Source organism: Diadema setosum, chromosome 17, assembly GCF_964275005.1.
Source record: "Diadema setosum chromosome 17, eeDiaSeto1, whole genome shotgun sequence".
In the NCBI taxonomy this organism is placed as follows: domain Eukaryota; kingdom Metazoa; phylum Echinodermata; class Echinoidea; order Diadematoida; family Diadematidae; genus Diadema; species Diadema setosum.
In genome coordinates this window covers 19438415-19454540 of record NC_092701.1, presented here as the reverse complement: position 1 = coordinate 19454540, position 16126 = coordinate 19438415, and the positions used below count along the sequence as shown (strand labels likewise).

At 40.5% G+C, this 16126-nt stretch overlaps 1 protein-coding gene across 1 annotated transcript in view; it reads right to left on the bottom strand.

Moving 5' to 3' along the window:
* Positions 1-16126, bottom strand: part of LOC140240847 (target of rapamycin complex 2 subunit MAPKAP1-like) — a 72205-nt gene that overhangs the window by 39260 nt on the left and 16819 nt on the right. The window contains exons 2-3 of the mRNA XM_072320621.1: positions 8783-8956; positions 2140-2282 (exon numbers count right to left, since the gene is read on the bottom strand). Of these exons, the coding sequence (XP_072176722.1) occupies positions 2140-2282; positions 8783-8956 (317 nt within the window). The remainder of the gene's footprint in view (positions 1-2139; positions 2283-8782; positions 8957-16126) is intronic.

The following is a 16126-nucleotide window of genomic DNA, read 5'->3' as shown; positions in this document are numbered from 1 at the left end:
CTTTGAACGTTCTCCTGCATACGTGTTATACGTGTCTTCTGCGTGCGTGTGCATGTGTGTGGGTGTAGGTGTGTGTGTGAGTGCTTGCGTGCATCTGTCTAAATGCATGCAGGTGATTACAATGTATGTATATGAGCATTAGAAGGAGTGAGAATGTTATACTGTCATTTTTACCTAGCAAAAACACATCGAAAAAAAAAGCTGCCAGATACTAGTTCTGAAGTTCGAGTAAATTTCTAAAAAAAGAAGAGTCTCATGTTTGAAACAAAATGACAGCTCAGCATCAAATGGGATGACCCTAACCCACACAAGTAAATGTGTGGCAAAATCAAACCTGTCGGAATGCTACTTTTTATACACAGGGCTCGGAAAGTCAGTGGTCCATTCAAGCGCAAATGAGTCACCCTTTATCATTGTGTGGAACAAAAAATATATATTTTATTCAAAATAAATATATATTTAGTCTGTGGTGACCACTGTGGAGGGGTCATTGGATTAAACAAAAATTTGATTCACACATTAACTACATTCTCTTCATGAAAATGCCATTGTCACTAAAACAGCTACGGCTTAAGAGATGTTTTTGCTTTTTAAGTTTATTTGGGGGTTTTCATTGTCACTTTCACTCACCTTAGATCTGGAATGCATTAAAAAAAAAAATCTACTGAAAAAATAAAAAGAAGAGAAAAAAGATCTACAAACACAATGGTACAAAATATCTATATCTGGTCTTATGTTTTTTGCTCTTAAGATGTCAATATCAAAAAGCTAATAATTCTTTCAGATAACACTGAAACCCCAAGGCACGCATATTTTCAGATCATTTGGAAATTAATCTAAGGAAAGTCTTGTGTGGTTTTGTGATGCATGCTCACATTACATTCACTAAAACTCATCTAATGCAGAATGGCTTTAAGCAAGCCATTAAGTGCCTCCAAACCTTGAAGATATTTCAGGTCATGGACTTCTGGCCCAGTTTGCCATCTTTGCCGTGAATAACTCATCATCCCACATTCTACTTTTCTTTCTTCTTCTGCTCGAAATTGGGTTTACAGAGCATTCCCCCCTCTTACCCTCTCACTCTCTCTCTGTGCATGCTTGGAAGCATGAATTAATTAGACACACTCAAAAATAGTAGGTTACTCATTATGGTGCGGATGATCTTAGCCTTGAGTTGAAATTGATACTAACTTCCTGACTTGTGTGACAACTAATCAACAACTCATGTCACATCGCTGCCCAGGATGCAACCAAAGAAACTGCATCACTAACTGCTGCTGGGGGGGGGGGGGGGAGGGGTGAGGGAGAGGGTGAGGGGGATGGGGAGGGGAATAACCTCCTATGTCATTAGCCCTACCCTCCATAGAAACCACATGAATGTGATTTCAACTCACAATGAAAATCCATGAAGTCAAGAGACTCCAACAAGAATAATGGCATACTGGCTGCTGAGAATCTGATTCACTTTTTTTTTTTTTTAAGTGGAATTATGTCAAATCTCAGCAGAATATACAGATTACCAGACTTGAAGCAAAAAAACAAGACAAGAACCCCAAAAAGTAAAAGGCCCAGAATTTTGCAATTTCAACCTTTGGCTTATCATAAAGCATAACACTCAATCTCTTTGGGGCTGATAAAAGACCAATCTCTTTCCACTGGAACCAAAAAATTGGTTAATATCACATTTCAGACTTTAAAAACCCTAAAAAAAAAAAAAAATGAGACCCCTCAGTTGCACATACAGATTCTAGTAATCAGTAAGAAGATGGGGAAAAATGCTACAGGCACACAAACATGAGGATGATTATGTGGCCAAGCAAGTTGTCCAAAGTTCCTATGATGAAGAGCCCACTGAAACACACTTGAGCCATCTAGCTTGATTTCCAATGGTCTGAAGGTTTTGACAGTTTCTTTCCTTTTACTCATCATAAATGCCATCATCAGACTTAGCTTGGTAGAAGACGAGGGGCTTCGAGAAGAAGATTTATATGCAGTGTACCTATTGAACCAAATCTCAGTTAGACCCTCCAAGGGGTACACTAAGGTAGATTCATTTATACCATGCCAGCAAGAGTGCATTGTGGTCACCCTGATCACAATGCCCTCCACCACTACAACTGCCTTGACTGTCATCCCTACCTTGCCGTCAAACTTGGCATAGTCCGCGAAGGGATTGCTGGCCTGGTCTGGGAAGCGCTCCAGCTGGACCGACAGGGAGGACTTGGAGATCTTGGGCTTGGGCTTGACTTCCTTCTTCCCAAACAAGTCGTCCAGTTCCTCATCTGTGTGACAGAATGGAGGTGGAGGTAGATGGGAGGTAGGTAGGTAGGTAGGTAGGTAGGGGTGGATTGGAGATGAGAGATTGAAATGTGGAGAGGTGGATTAGTAACAGTAGATCAGAATGAGGAGGGTGGATTGGAGACAAGAGATCAGCATGAGGAGAGGTGGGTGGAGACAGGAGATTGAAATGGGTAAAGGTAGATTGGAAAAGGGAGATCACATCAAAATGAGGAGTGGTTCATGCAGACATTTGATAGAATTGAGAAAAGGTGGATTGGAAACAAAAGATTGAAATGGGGAAAGGTGAATTAGAAACAGGAGATCAGAATTAAGAAGGTGGATTGCAGATGGAAGATCAGAATGAGGAGGGTAGATTGGAGACAGGAGATAGAAATGAGAACAGGTAGATTGGAGACAGGAGATTGAAATACGGAAAGGTGGGTTGGAAGAGGATTACAATGAGGAAGGGTGGATTACCAACAGACAATTAGAATTAGGAAAGGTGGGTAGAGACAGGAGATAGAATTGCGAAGAGGTGGATTGGAGATGAGAGATCAGAACAACGGGTGGATTGAAGATGGGAGAATGGAATGAGGAGAGGTGGGTTGGATATGAGAGATCAGAACAAAGAGGGGTGGATTGGAGATGGGAGATTGGAATGAGGTGAGATGGATTAGAGATGGAAGATTAAAATGAGCAAAGGGTGGATTGGAAACAGGTGAAACAGAATAAGGAGAGGTGGATTGATGAGAGGAGATATAAATGAGGAGAGGTGGATGGGAGATGAGAGATCAGATCAAGGAGGGGTGGATTGGAGATGGGAGATGGAACAAGGTGAGATGGATTAGAGATGGAAGATTAAAATGAGCAAAGGGTGGATTGAAAACAGGTGAGAAAGTAGATTGGTGGGAGGAGATAGAAATAAGGAGCGGCGGATTGGAGATGGAAGATTGGAATGAGGTGAGATGGATTAGAGATGGAAGATTAAAATGAGCAAGGGTGGGTTGGAAACAGGTGAAGATAATAAGGAGAAGTGGATTGATGAGAGGAGATATAAATGAGGAGAGGTGGATGGGAGATGAGAGATGAGAGATCAGATCATGGAGGGGTGGATTGGAGATAAGGGAGATGGAACAAGGTGAGATGGATTAGAGATGGAAGATTAATATGAGCAAGGGTGGATTGGAAACAGGTGAGAAAGTGGATTGGTGAGAGGAGATAGAAATAAGGAGGGGTGGATTGGAGATGGGAGATTGGAATGAGGTGAGATGAATTAGAGATGGAAGATTAAAATGAGCAAGGGTGGGTTGGAAACAGGTGAAGATAATAAGGAGAAGTGGATTGATGAGAGGAGATAGAAATGAAGAGAGGTGGGCAGGAGACAGGAGATCAGAATGAGGAGGGGTGGATTGCAGAAAGGAGATTAGAATGAGGAGAGGTGGATCGGAGATGCAAGATAAATAAACGAGAAGAAATAAGCATGTACCTGAAATGATACATTCCTAAATGAGGAAAAACTGATTATAACATATTATTGTCTATTACCATCCAGTGCTTTGACATGTGACATTTCAACCTTGGCCTTTACCCTGTGACCTCTCAACCTTCGACTTAATTGTGCAAAGCATGATTGGTTAATATTTTAATGGTTATACATAACTGCTTTCAAATAACACCAAGAAATGATTCAATACAGAAAGGCTGATGCATGACATTCTTGAAGTTGAATATCTGTGATATCAATATCAAATATTGATACCTGTAGTGTGACAGCATGGGGGAAAAAAAGAAGTCAGACAGTGCAAAGCTTAAAGGGTGTGTACAGTTCTGGTCGAGGTGAGGATTTAGCTTTTAACGTTTTGCGAGATATTCAGAAACCACTCTATGAGATGTCAAAGAGCATGCAGTTCTAAAGGGGTATCAAAAGTTTATTTGATGAAAATCGGTTTTGAAATGGCTGAGATATCCAAAAACAAGGTGAAACAAAGAGATCCTAATAAAGTTGTGGCATGTCGCCTTTTATTATTAGCACTTTTTTGGATATCTTAGCCATTTGAAAACCAATTTTCATCAAATAAATGTTGAATCCTTCTTAAAATTACATGCTCTTTCATATTTCATAAGAGACTTTTCATTATCTCACTTAGGAATGTTCAAAACATGAATCCCCACCTCAACCAGTACTGTACAGTCCCTTTAAGATGACAAATTAAATTTGAATTGAGTTACCAGGAGCTCTCCTGACATTCAGCTTATGTCCTCAAAGCTCAGAACAGTAATACAAATAATGTGCATCACAAACGCTTCATTTCCTGAGACAATGCAGCAGTAGTTTAGCATATGAAAAGTTAACTGTACTTTTCTTCTGATTTTACAAGGTAGACAAAATAGAAGGCAGTCTTAGAAATAAAAGAAGAAAACTTTTATCACTACTCCTGCAGATAACACACTCCCTGCCCCTCCATCGAACTAAATATATAAACTATAAAATCTTAAGTCTCCTAATTGGGTCTGACACCAAGACTAACCACTTGCCCCAGTCAATAGATTATGGCAAGCCACACATGCACATAATTACTGCTAATGAAATGCCTCGTTCATGATTCATCTCTCGACCCGCTTCTCATACATCCATCTCAAGGGGGGGAAGCCTCTCTTTGTCCCCCTACGTCAGAACTGTTTGCCCGTCTCTCTGCGAGACGGCTCCCCGAGCCTCCGCACGAGAGGAGGGGGGTAATTAACGTCAGCTTCGTCACGAGTTTGGGAAAAGAAAACTACTCCACCACTTCGCCATCCTAATCACCCACAGGGTTTTCACAATGAAGCTTCCTCCCCAATGCAGCAACAGAAAGAAAAAAAATAGAGAAAGTGGATAAGAAAAAAAAAAAACAGAAGAAAAGAAAGTCAGTTTCTACTTTGGGAGTCAAGCCCAATGGAGGGTGACATGCTGTGTGGAAATTTGCCAAAGTGCTCAATTACAAAAATATGAACCGTGACTAGGGTGGAAACCAGCACAAGACAAAACATTTAGCTTTCGAATGACAGGCCAATTACGTCATTAATTTTAACTTTCGTGACCACTTTCCGTGACAAGAGCTAAACATTTGTGGTATCTCCCATGGTTAGGAGGGAGAAGGGTAAGGGAAAGACGGGGAAGGGGGTGAAACAACATCGGACGTTATCTGGGAAGAATGATGTGGTGGATCTGGAGCATCAACCCTCACTGAGGCAACCCCCCCCCCCCACGCTTTACCCCGTTCTTGGGCCGTGATTGATTGCGGAGAAATGTCTTGCCTCTTCTTCCCCTCCACACCGCTACAACTAGCCCCAGGTCAATCCTCACCAATGGCAAGGCATGCTGGGACAAAAAACATCGCCGTGCCAACGGAGACAAGAGTCGCCGGCTATCTGCATTCACGGGATGGCGGCCGGTTACACCGCGCAAGTCCCTGGAAGCTGCGCCATTTATCAACTCAATAATTGATTATCAAAAGACAGCCAGGATGATACCGTGGCTGAAGGGGTATTCACTAACCTTGATTAAATTCTCAAAAAGCACAATTTTTGGTCATAAAGAGAATGAAATCTCTATCATCTTGGGCTGGACAGACCTTTTACCATGATATAATCCTTTTCGCTATACTTTAAAGAACTAAGTATGTCTGAGGACTTTCAATTCATTAACTACATTCTTAATTCCCACTGCCATTCCACCACATTCATGATTCATAGCAATATCTCCAGTCCATCTGCTTACATCTGCCAAGAAGATATCAAACTGCATGCTTAACTTTTTTTAAGGATTAGCTGGACAAGATACAATGTAGGTCTCCACTGAAATAAGCTATCCATCACTTACAATGCAAGGTTGCCTGGCACTTGGGCTTTAGAGGGCGCTTTTCACAAGTTTCACAGAATATTAGTAGCTAGTGCCCAGAAAATTCTGGAGCCTTGGGAAAGATTTTTCCCACAAACCGGCCGTAGTCATCACTCAAAGTGTTTTTGGCCACGCGTGCATCTTGCAATTCATGCAATAACACACAGTCCCATGACAACGAAACCACAAGCACGTTCTGATGCATGCTGGTAGACTCGACTTTAATTGTATGCAACACTGTCTCATTGTTAGCAATGTAAAAAAAAAAAAAAAAAAAAAAAAGAAGACATCACTATGAACTAGTCATTAGAAGCTGACTGCTGCTCTGACCACTGTTCGTGCATCCATAACCAGTCTGGCTCAGACATGACATATACCTTAAATGAACCACAGCATACTTCTATTTACTTTCAACCCAAAGAGTGATCTGTATTAACCCGTCGAGGACGAGTCCTGAGTATACTTGGGCAGGTGTCTATGGGAAATGCGTGTTGTAGCAAAATCAGTCAGTCCTCAATGGGTTAAACCAAACCAAAAATTCTCAGCACTTTCAGTAAACCTGTAAACACTTCTGTGTGTTTACGTGATGCATCATAACAAATTCTAAAGCAGAATGTTCGAATATGCATGGCAACAAAAGCAATAAAGTTCATAAGTTTTAGGGAATTTTTCTCTGAATTTGGCATACGTGTACATGTAAATCAAAGCTGACCATGCCTCATTATATGCAAAGTCTTCTACAGTGACATGTTTTTGGGCAGATCGCATTTTACATTCCTCAACATACTACAACAGATGATAACTTGTTAGATGTGTTTTACATTTTTCCATTGATGACACAAAACATTTATAGATTCTGCAAATCAAAATCAGGAAAAAAATACATACTGTAACACCAGATATTCTTGTGTGCATGCAACTTTCGCGAAGAGCCACGATTCTGGAAAGGTTCACACCGTTAAATTGGCCATCAGCTCCGGTTCGCAAAAGTTTCACGCTGCGAATATATCTGGTTTTACAGTATCTTGACTTCAATTATAAACAAGTTTTACAATGGCACAACAGCAGGTTTAGACAATTACTAAAACCAAATCAACATTCGAAGACAAGAAAAATAGAAATCTGATGATCAGAAAGTTCAGAGGGCGTATGCCCTACGTGCTCCTTGCGTGAACCGGCCTCTTTCGTTACAAGTGGTGTAGGTTCATTCTAAACCCTCTATCAACTCCCTTGCAAAGTCGGGGCTGCTACCCGTTAATTCCTGCAAATAGCAACAGGCAACCACTGTCTGAAGCGTCATTAGTTCAGTACTGAATTTTGGCAAGCTGCTTCTGCCAGTAGTAAGAGCGTGAAATTCTCCTCTAAAACTGTCCCTACGAAGCTCTCAGTCTCGATAAAATCTCGCCAGAAGACTGGAATTGAACTCCTTGGAAAGTTGGGCAAACCAAGCAGACAAAGAATTTCGTTGACTGCATTTGCTCCCTAACAAGTTCGTCAAACACGGCACGAACGCTCTGACCTTCTCCCCACGTGTACCCGCGGAGCGATATCAGCGCATTCAAGCTTAAATGAGTAGTGTCACTGGTGGGCACTGTTAACGCAGAGCATCTTACTTAATGACCAATTGTTTGGTTTTACATTATTCCCCCCATTAGAACGTCGGGCAACTGCTATTCAACGCATTTTAACTGATGAGCGGAATAGACTGTACTAATCGTGACCTAATTTTATTTGATAAAAATGTTAGCAAGTGAATTCATAGGAAGAGACAGGGGGGAAAAAAAAAAAAAAAAAAAAAAAAGGAACAGGGATTGTGCCATTTCTCCAGAGAGTAAGAGAGTTTTCGGAAAAGAACAGTCACTGTCACATCGAAAATGTCCCCTTGGGTCAGGCTGTAGTCCCACCCCCTTCCTTCCTTGATGATATTCTTTGAATCACAGAGAGGCCAGCAACTGCTACAAAAAAAAAAAATAAATAGATATAAGATGGACTTTTCTTCCTGCCTTCTATTATGCTATTCGTCCCCACAGACAAACTTCTCATCAGCTGCAAATGTTTATCTGCTGCCGTCTGTCATACAAATGTGAAAGTTTTATCCTGATTCAACACACCCTCGTAAGTTAGTCTTGTAATCTCTTCAAATTTTTCAGTGAATAAAGCAAGTGTCACTGACACAAAAAACCTCAAAGGAGGAGGCAAAGAAAACCAAATTCCTGCAGTCTGTGAAGCAGATGGATAGGACAACCCTGGTGATGTCATACCTTGAAGTTAGACTCCTGACCAGGTTTCTTTTCAAATAAATTCATACAGATCTCTGCAAAGTGTCTTTTTTCCCCAAGAAGTGAAGAGCTTATGAGAGATAAACTAATTTGCATTACGGATGTGTGTGAGAAGAAAGTGCTCAAATGTAACCACTGAGGCCATGATGTTGTCATGTTGTACAGTTGTAGACAAACAACCACAGCATGACTACAAGCACTGACAATGCGACACCGTGCAACACATTTGACATAAAAAGCACACATTTCTTTTATAATATTCATTCTTTATATATGAGCGCTGGTGCAATTTAGTTACAAAACAACAATCTCTGGTAAAAAAAATCTTCGGTTTGGGGGGCATTACCTGGAAAATCAGAAGCGCCCTCTTTCCACTGGATCCTGCGACACTGGGTCTGCGTCATGCGGTCTTGCCTCAGCTTTTCCAGTCGTACCGCGGTGTTGGACCGATGCCGAAAGCTGTAGTCGAAGCTGGACTCAATTTCATAGGATTCCCCGTAGATGTCCACATCATCATAACCTGTAGTATCATCAAAGTGGACCAAAAAAAGAAGAAAATAAATCAAGACAAAAATCTACAGAAATTAACTTTTGTTGACATAAATGTACAGGGCAAATACAACTGATTAAACATTAACATTTTGGATTGCTCCTTACAATATTTGCACTCACTGATAATACATGAACATGTGGTTTGGTTCTACAAACAATACTCGGGGCTAAATGGCAGTTATCATGGTACACTGTAGGTGGGCATTACGTGATCAAGTCCACTGTTTGAAATAACGTCAATATTGAGTATGCATTTTTAAACATGGATTTGACAAGTGTTTATCAAACCTTTCATGCAACATATTTAAAAACAGATCATAAATGTTTGTAATGTGTTTGAACTGTGCAAACAATGGTAATTAAAGAGAATGCTCACAGTTTGTAAGCTGTTGCCAATGATGTATCAAAGGCTTTTATAAGCATTTCATGTGACATATATATGCATTATGAACTGTCTGGTTACAGAGTAGCCCAAATTAATAGTTTTATTTTACTATCATTTGTTTTTTGGTGGCAAAATGCTCCCAGATGACGAATCTACTGTTAAGCAAGAAATTTTTGTGGCACAAAATTTTCGCAAATTGGAGCCAATATCCTTTTTCGGGGCGTGAAACTTTTGTGAATTGCCACTGACAATCAATGCATATTGTAGACAAGAACTTTCACATAATGCATTTTAAGTTAGCAAATTTTGACACTCGCGAAATTCGTAAAATGAAAATCCATGCGAACATTTTCAGTTTTACAGTATCTTACTTCTTGAGTTTGTCTGATATCTAACAATACAGCAAGCAAAACCATAGCAGTATATGCAGGGTTTCCCCACTTGTGACAAATTTTTAATTATGTTTCTTAACCAACTGCAGAGAGTTCAGACACTGAATTGAGTCTTCTTGCTGTACGTTGACAGAAAAAAAACCCCATCAAAACACGCTTTGTTGCAACACCTTTGTCTCACACTTCATTACTTGTCAATCAAACGGGCAGCACCCATGAAAAGCTTTACACGCGTGAGTATGTATCAATATGAATGTAACATACCAAAGTGGAAAGGAATAGTGAGCAGACGGCTTACGGTCTCTCAAAACTAAGAAAACCAAATAGAAACACACCCCGAACCCACACGGTCTCCCAAAGTGTTTGGGAGAAGCACGATTCAAGCTTACTTTTAGACTTAGCACCAAAAAAACAAACAAAGAAAATCATTAGATTGGCTGACAACATGTTTCTTAGTTATGCTTCACTAATAAGCTCTTCGCCGATCTGAAAGGGCAGGCTTGTCAGCCCTGCCACTACATCAAATGCTTTGCTTACAAGTTGGTCTTTATTGAGTGGGGGGCCCGTCAAAGTAACAACATTGCAAGCCTCTCAAGTGTGTGGCACATGAATGTTGGCAGAGCTCTCCCAGCTTTCAACCGGCTGATGTAACCAGTATTTGATGGCACACAGTCTAAACAGACACGGGGTCTGTCTTCCGGAAAAAGAGGCGGTGGTTCCCTACGCCAAACCTTCACGCGATCAACCACAAATTCTATTTGGGTGTGGCCGCACATACGATATCAAAACTTCCTTTATACATACAGTAAAAGCTACCCAAAAAGTAGGCTGATGAGAGACTAATATACTGAGTGAACACAGAGTGAAATCCTCTTCAGTAACAGTGCCCTTTATAGAACGGGTAGCGAAAATCCTGCGATTTCATTGGTCGAGAGCTGCATGTTGATTTTAACTTGCCGTGCACTGCAGCACTGAGGACAGCCACTGTACGCATGTTATTGCACACTTGTAGAAAGAGTTTGCGCACTATTAAAGCAAGCGTTTGTGCACTCTGTAGCAAACCAAACAAACCATGTGTCCAGCCAGTAAAATTCACCGTGCATCCAGTAATCACTAGATGCATGGTTACAAGTACTAGATGCATGGTTTTCATCTATGGCAAGCAGAAAGGAAATGCATCCAGTACGTTTGCCATCAGATAACATGATCAAAAAATGGCTTTCTGGCAAAAAAGAAAAGAAAAAAAGTGCTTCCCATTCTATAAAACAGATGACGCACATGTCTTTTCGTGCATCAGTAGGAATAGTATGCATGTGGTAACTATGGAATTCAGCCTAGAGCTACTGCAAAACACAATATTTCCTCGGCATGAAATTTTTTTTGCGAATTGGAGCCGACGGCCTTTTTCGCAGCATGAAATTTTCGTGAGTTGCCTCTAACATTCTATGCATATAGTGTAGACGAGAACTTTTGCGTGCATTTTAAGTTCGCAAATCTTGGCTCTCGCAAAATTTGTGAAATTAAAATGTATGCGAACATTCCTCGTCTTACAGTACTTGGTGCAGCCTCATGGGTCAAGCATTCCATAGTTACGTACCTTATACACACAATTCTGACTGACACACTCAGGCGTGTGCATCATTTGTCTACTAGCTGACACCTACTGGTTGCAAGTACATCTCATGAGAGCAGAGAATCATCATACTACCAGCAAAGAGGGAGCCAAATGATATTACCATGGGATTCTTAGATCGTGGTGTCATGACGGATTTTTCTGCCAGCTGTCAAAGCTCAATCATAGGATATGTTTAACAGCATCATCACAAGAAATCTCCAGACAGAGCCACAGCAAACATCTGCAGAAAGTCTCAAGTGTGGGACAGGACACCGTTTTTTGTGGGTTTTTTTTCCATGAAAATACTGCTAGCGTCCTTCTGCCAGTCATGAGATGACATGTTTAGTTCAATCATCACAAACGACTGCAGCAGGACTCAAGTTTGGGAAAGGGCGCTGGTTTTTGCACAGCAGATACCGCTAACATCCTTCTGCCACCCACGAGATGACGCGTTTGGTTAATCAGTTCCCTTTTCTTGGCAGCCACACCACACCTATGACTTCTTTGCAATACTCTTGATACAACCCTCCAAAAACCAACCTGTAAAACCTGAGGCTGAGATGTAAACCCACCCCTCCCCCCATGAGCCCGTGTTTATGCTGCTCTTGTAATTTTGGTTTGTTTTGCGGCTGCCGAGTCCCTGTGACATGGGCATTGCTGCCCATCCCATTGTTTGAACTTGGAACTAATTGATCTTGCCCAATTCGTCACCAATCTTCTCAATCTCTTTCTCTCTCTTCTCTTTCTCTCTCTTGCCTCCAATCTTCCTTCCACCCTTCATCCTATTCCCTCCCTTTCCCTCCCTGCCTCTATCAGTTTACAATCTTTCCCTTTCACTCTCATTCCATTAAAGGACAAGTTCACCTTCATAAACATAAGGATTGAGAGAATGCAGCAATATTAGTAGAACACATCAGTGAAAGTTTGAGGAAAATTGGACAATCGATGCAAAAGTTATGAATTTTTAAAATTTTTGTCTTGGAACCGCTGGATGAGGAGACTACTAAGGCTCGTGATGTCATATGAGTACAACAGTATAAAGAAAGTGTAAAGAAAATTCAACATATTTTCACTTTTTTCGCATAATAAAAGAGCACTTGACATGCCTCTTTCTGAAGGCAAGGGGAATAATATTACCCATAACATGATGTCAGTAGCAAGTCAAGGGAATGTGTACTTTTTTCAAAAGATGAAATTTTGTGAAATTCTCTTTATATTTTCCTTATATTGTTGTACGCATGTGACATCATACACTGCGGTAGTCTTCTCATCCAGCAGTGACTGCACAAAAGCTTCAAAAATTCATAAGTTTTGAACGGATTGTCCGATTTTCCTCAAACTTTCAATGATGTGTTCTACTAATATTGCTACATTCTCTCAATCCTTATGTTAATGAAGGTGAACTTGTCCTTTAATTGCCTTATTGTAATAAAACCAAATTAAAAACATTACACTCCTTTTGCACAAAGTCACAAAATTTTTGCATGGTCGAAAAATAATATCCCCCAACACTGTGTATGAAATCTTTAATATGGTGATATGCTTCACAAGCCTTTGAGAAAAAGAAACAAAAATCAACCCATGTCACCTGAGAATACGCTCCCCTTTTGTACCAGGGATAATGGTGACTTCGTTTTTGTTTTTGTTTTTTATGGGTCCGAATAAATTCACTGGAGATCTATAGAATTGTTTCACCCTCCATCACGAGGAAGTTTCCCATTTTATCATTCTAATGAAAGGCTTGAATGACCTACCTCTACAATATACCAGCTCATGAAAGGAATCTAATTTCAGGGTTGCTGCAGGGACACATGAAGTTCAAGGATAGGAGCTATCTTGAGTAACCAGTGCCTGTAATTATGCTCTAGGAATTTGTATCAAATGGGCATGTTACCAAACACTTACGAAACTAACAAGCACTGGCAGATAGAAACATTACTTTCTACAAAAATATATTCACGTTTCTTCCTGATACTCGAGGCACAGCAAGGGATACGTGTACACTAGGTAATCAATTAGATTCGCACCATGCATTAAATCCTATCAAATGTCAACACAGTAATGTTATAGGCAGTTATCTCAGAGCTCCTGTGAGCCAGATATTTCTCTCAGTGCAATTCTGTATCTCTGCATTACATCAATACGGTCAAACCTGTCTTAAAGGCCACCTGTCTATAGTGGCTACCTGCAGAATACAGCCACTAAATGCAATTCCCCCAACCTCCTCCCATCCCCCCTCCCCCTTGAGAAAAGTAATGTTAAAGTCACTGTCTGCAGCAGCCACCTGTCTAAAACAGCCACTTTTTTGTCTCCCTTGGGTGACTGGTATAGACAGGTTTGACTGTGTAAATGGGCCTTTTTGCAACTGACAATCCTGCCTCTGACCAATCTTGTCTTTACAGTGCGAACAGGGTCTCGGATTCTACTTGAAATCCTCAGTCTGTCCCTCTGTTTGTCTCTCACATTCTGACATTCTCATTTGGTATTCTTTTACTCTGCCTCTCTTGTCTATACTCTTATATCATTGACTTGTGTGCATGTCTCTCTCTTTCTTGCTATCATTCACTGTACCTATCTTTCATTTTGTCTCTCTCTGTTTCTCCCCCTCTCTCCCTCTCAATCTCCATATATTTCTCTCTCCCTCTATCTCTCACTATCTCTCCATTTATGTCTCTTAATTCTCCTATCTTAATTTTCATATATTTCTTTCTCTATCTCTCTCTCCCTCTCTCCCCTATATCAATCTCCATATATTTCTCTCTCCTTTTATCTCTCACTTTCTCTCCATCTTTGTCTCTCCTCCTACCTTAATCTTCATATATATGTCTCTTTCTCTATACCTCTCTCTCCCTCTCTCCCCTATCTCAATCTCCATATATTTCTCTCCCTCTATATATCTCTTTCTCTCTCTGTTTCTCCTATCCCAATCTCCATCTACTTCTCTCTCCTCCTATCTCTCATTTTGTATCTCTCCATCTATCTGCCTCTCCTTCCACTTCTCTCTCTCCCTCTATATATCTCTCACCTTCCCTTTCTCTCTGATTCTTTCTCTCAGTCTCTTCTGTTCCTGATACCATCTTTCTCCCTCCCACCCCATCCTCTTAATTGTACTTTGTCTTTATTTGTATGCTTCTGTTTGGCCGGAGGGGAAGTTTCTTCAAAAGGCAGTAATTTCTGTGCTGAGTCATTAGTCACACTTCAATTATAAATCAGAATTGAGGGGGGCAAAGGAAGACACCCATTCTCTTCGTCGAACCCTTCCTTCCCGAATCTCCTGACTCCTGTCATTCTTTGTTTCTTGCTCATTGGAGCATTTTCTTGCTACAAATTGCATAAATAAATAAATGACTCAGGTTTATTGGTCTTTATTCAGACTGACACTCCAGATCTTAACATTTGGCATTATAGGCTCTATTTTTTTTTCTTATTTAAAATGCATACAGATAAAACACAGCAGGGTGATAATCCTATTTCACATACATGCAATATGTATTATGACAAAACATAAACATATGCCCTATCAACACGCACCCATGCAAGGAAACATACATTCTTGCTAAGTAATTTCACTACATAACTACTACTGGTGTATTTTTTTCATTTTAAATACTTCTCCACCAGCTAGGGACAACTAAGAATGAATGTCATGGGTATGTCCATCTACTTTGAAGTCTGTCCATCCTCTGGCACTATGTTTGAGCAGTAGCTATAAAGGACTGTCAACAGACCATCAGCAAACTGGTTCCAGAAAAAAAAATAATCATGACTATTTTCAAATGACATAATTTTTAATGCTCATAAGAGTATTACTCATAAGCTCATACACAACTTCCCTGTTGATTTTGTACACAAATACCACACGATTTAACAATTGCAAACTCTGTCCACATAAGACGCATTGCTACTTTGGCACAAAGCTACATTTATGTGAATGATACATAACATCTCTGTTGATTTCATGTAATAAAAAAAAAAGGAATTCAGTGAGCATTTGTATACATTTCAATTATAGATACGTGAGACAATGGCAGCGTCACATTTGTCAATTTGAATCAGTGGAAGCATCTGATATTACTGTTTGGGAAAACATGGGAAACTTTGTCAAATTGTTCCAGAAACAGTCACTGTGTGTCTACTACATATCTGCAACATGTTCCTCAAGTTTTTACTGTCAAGTCTGACAGAGTGCCTAAGTCCTTTTACCCACAATACCCCTCTTGAGCCAGGTGTTATAAATGGGTACCTGGTGATGCTGGGGTAAAGATAATGGCAGATCCCTCTGGAAGAACAGTGCTAGCAATGGAAAAGTTTCCCTCGAGTATTAAGACCAAATAAGACTGTATTCTGTTTGCCAATCAGCACACATGAGGACTGGGGGAGGGGAACAATCTTGTCATGAAGAGGGGCTCAAGTAATCTGGCTTAATCCTGCTAATCCCTGCTGCATTACCAGGAATCCTTGTGGTGGCATGATGTATGATTTTTAACCCCTGGGGGCTTGTCTGACTTCCATTCTGCCCAGCTCAACAGAAGGCCACCAAAACAGCTTTGACAAGTTAAGGCGAAGAGGACATAGGCATGGTATGGGTTAAACTCGCAACTCAATATCCCACAAAAAATATTGTTGACCTATGATTTTTCTCTATTGAGATAATCATTTCACAGTAGAGGAGCATTTTTGCAATTGACAGGGGCGACTGAATCAAGTTTTCCATTCTTTCTCTGTCAGAAGTTCACATCTACCTTT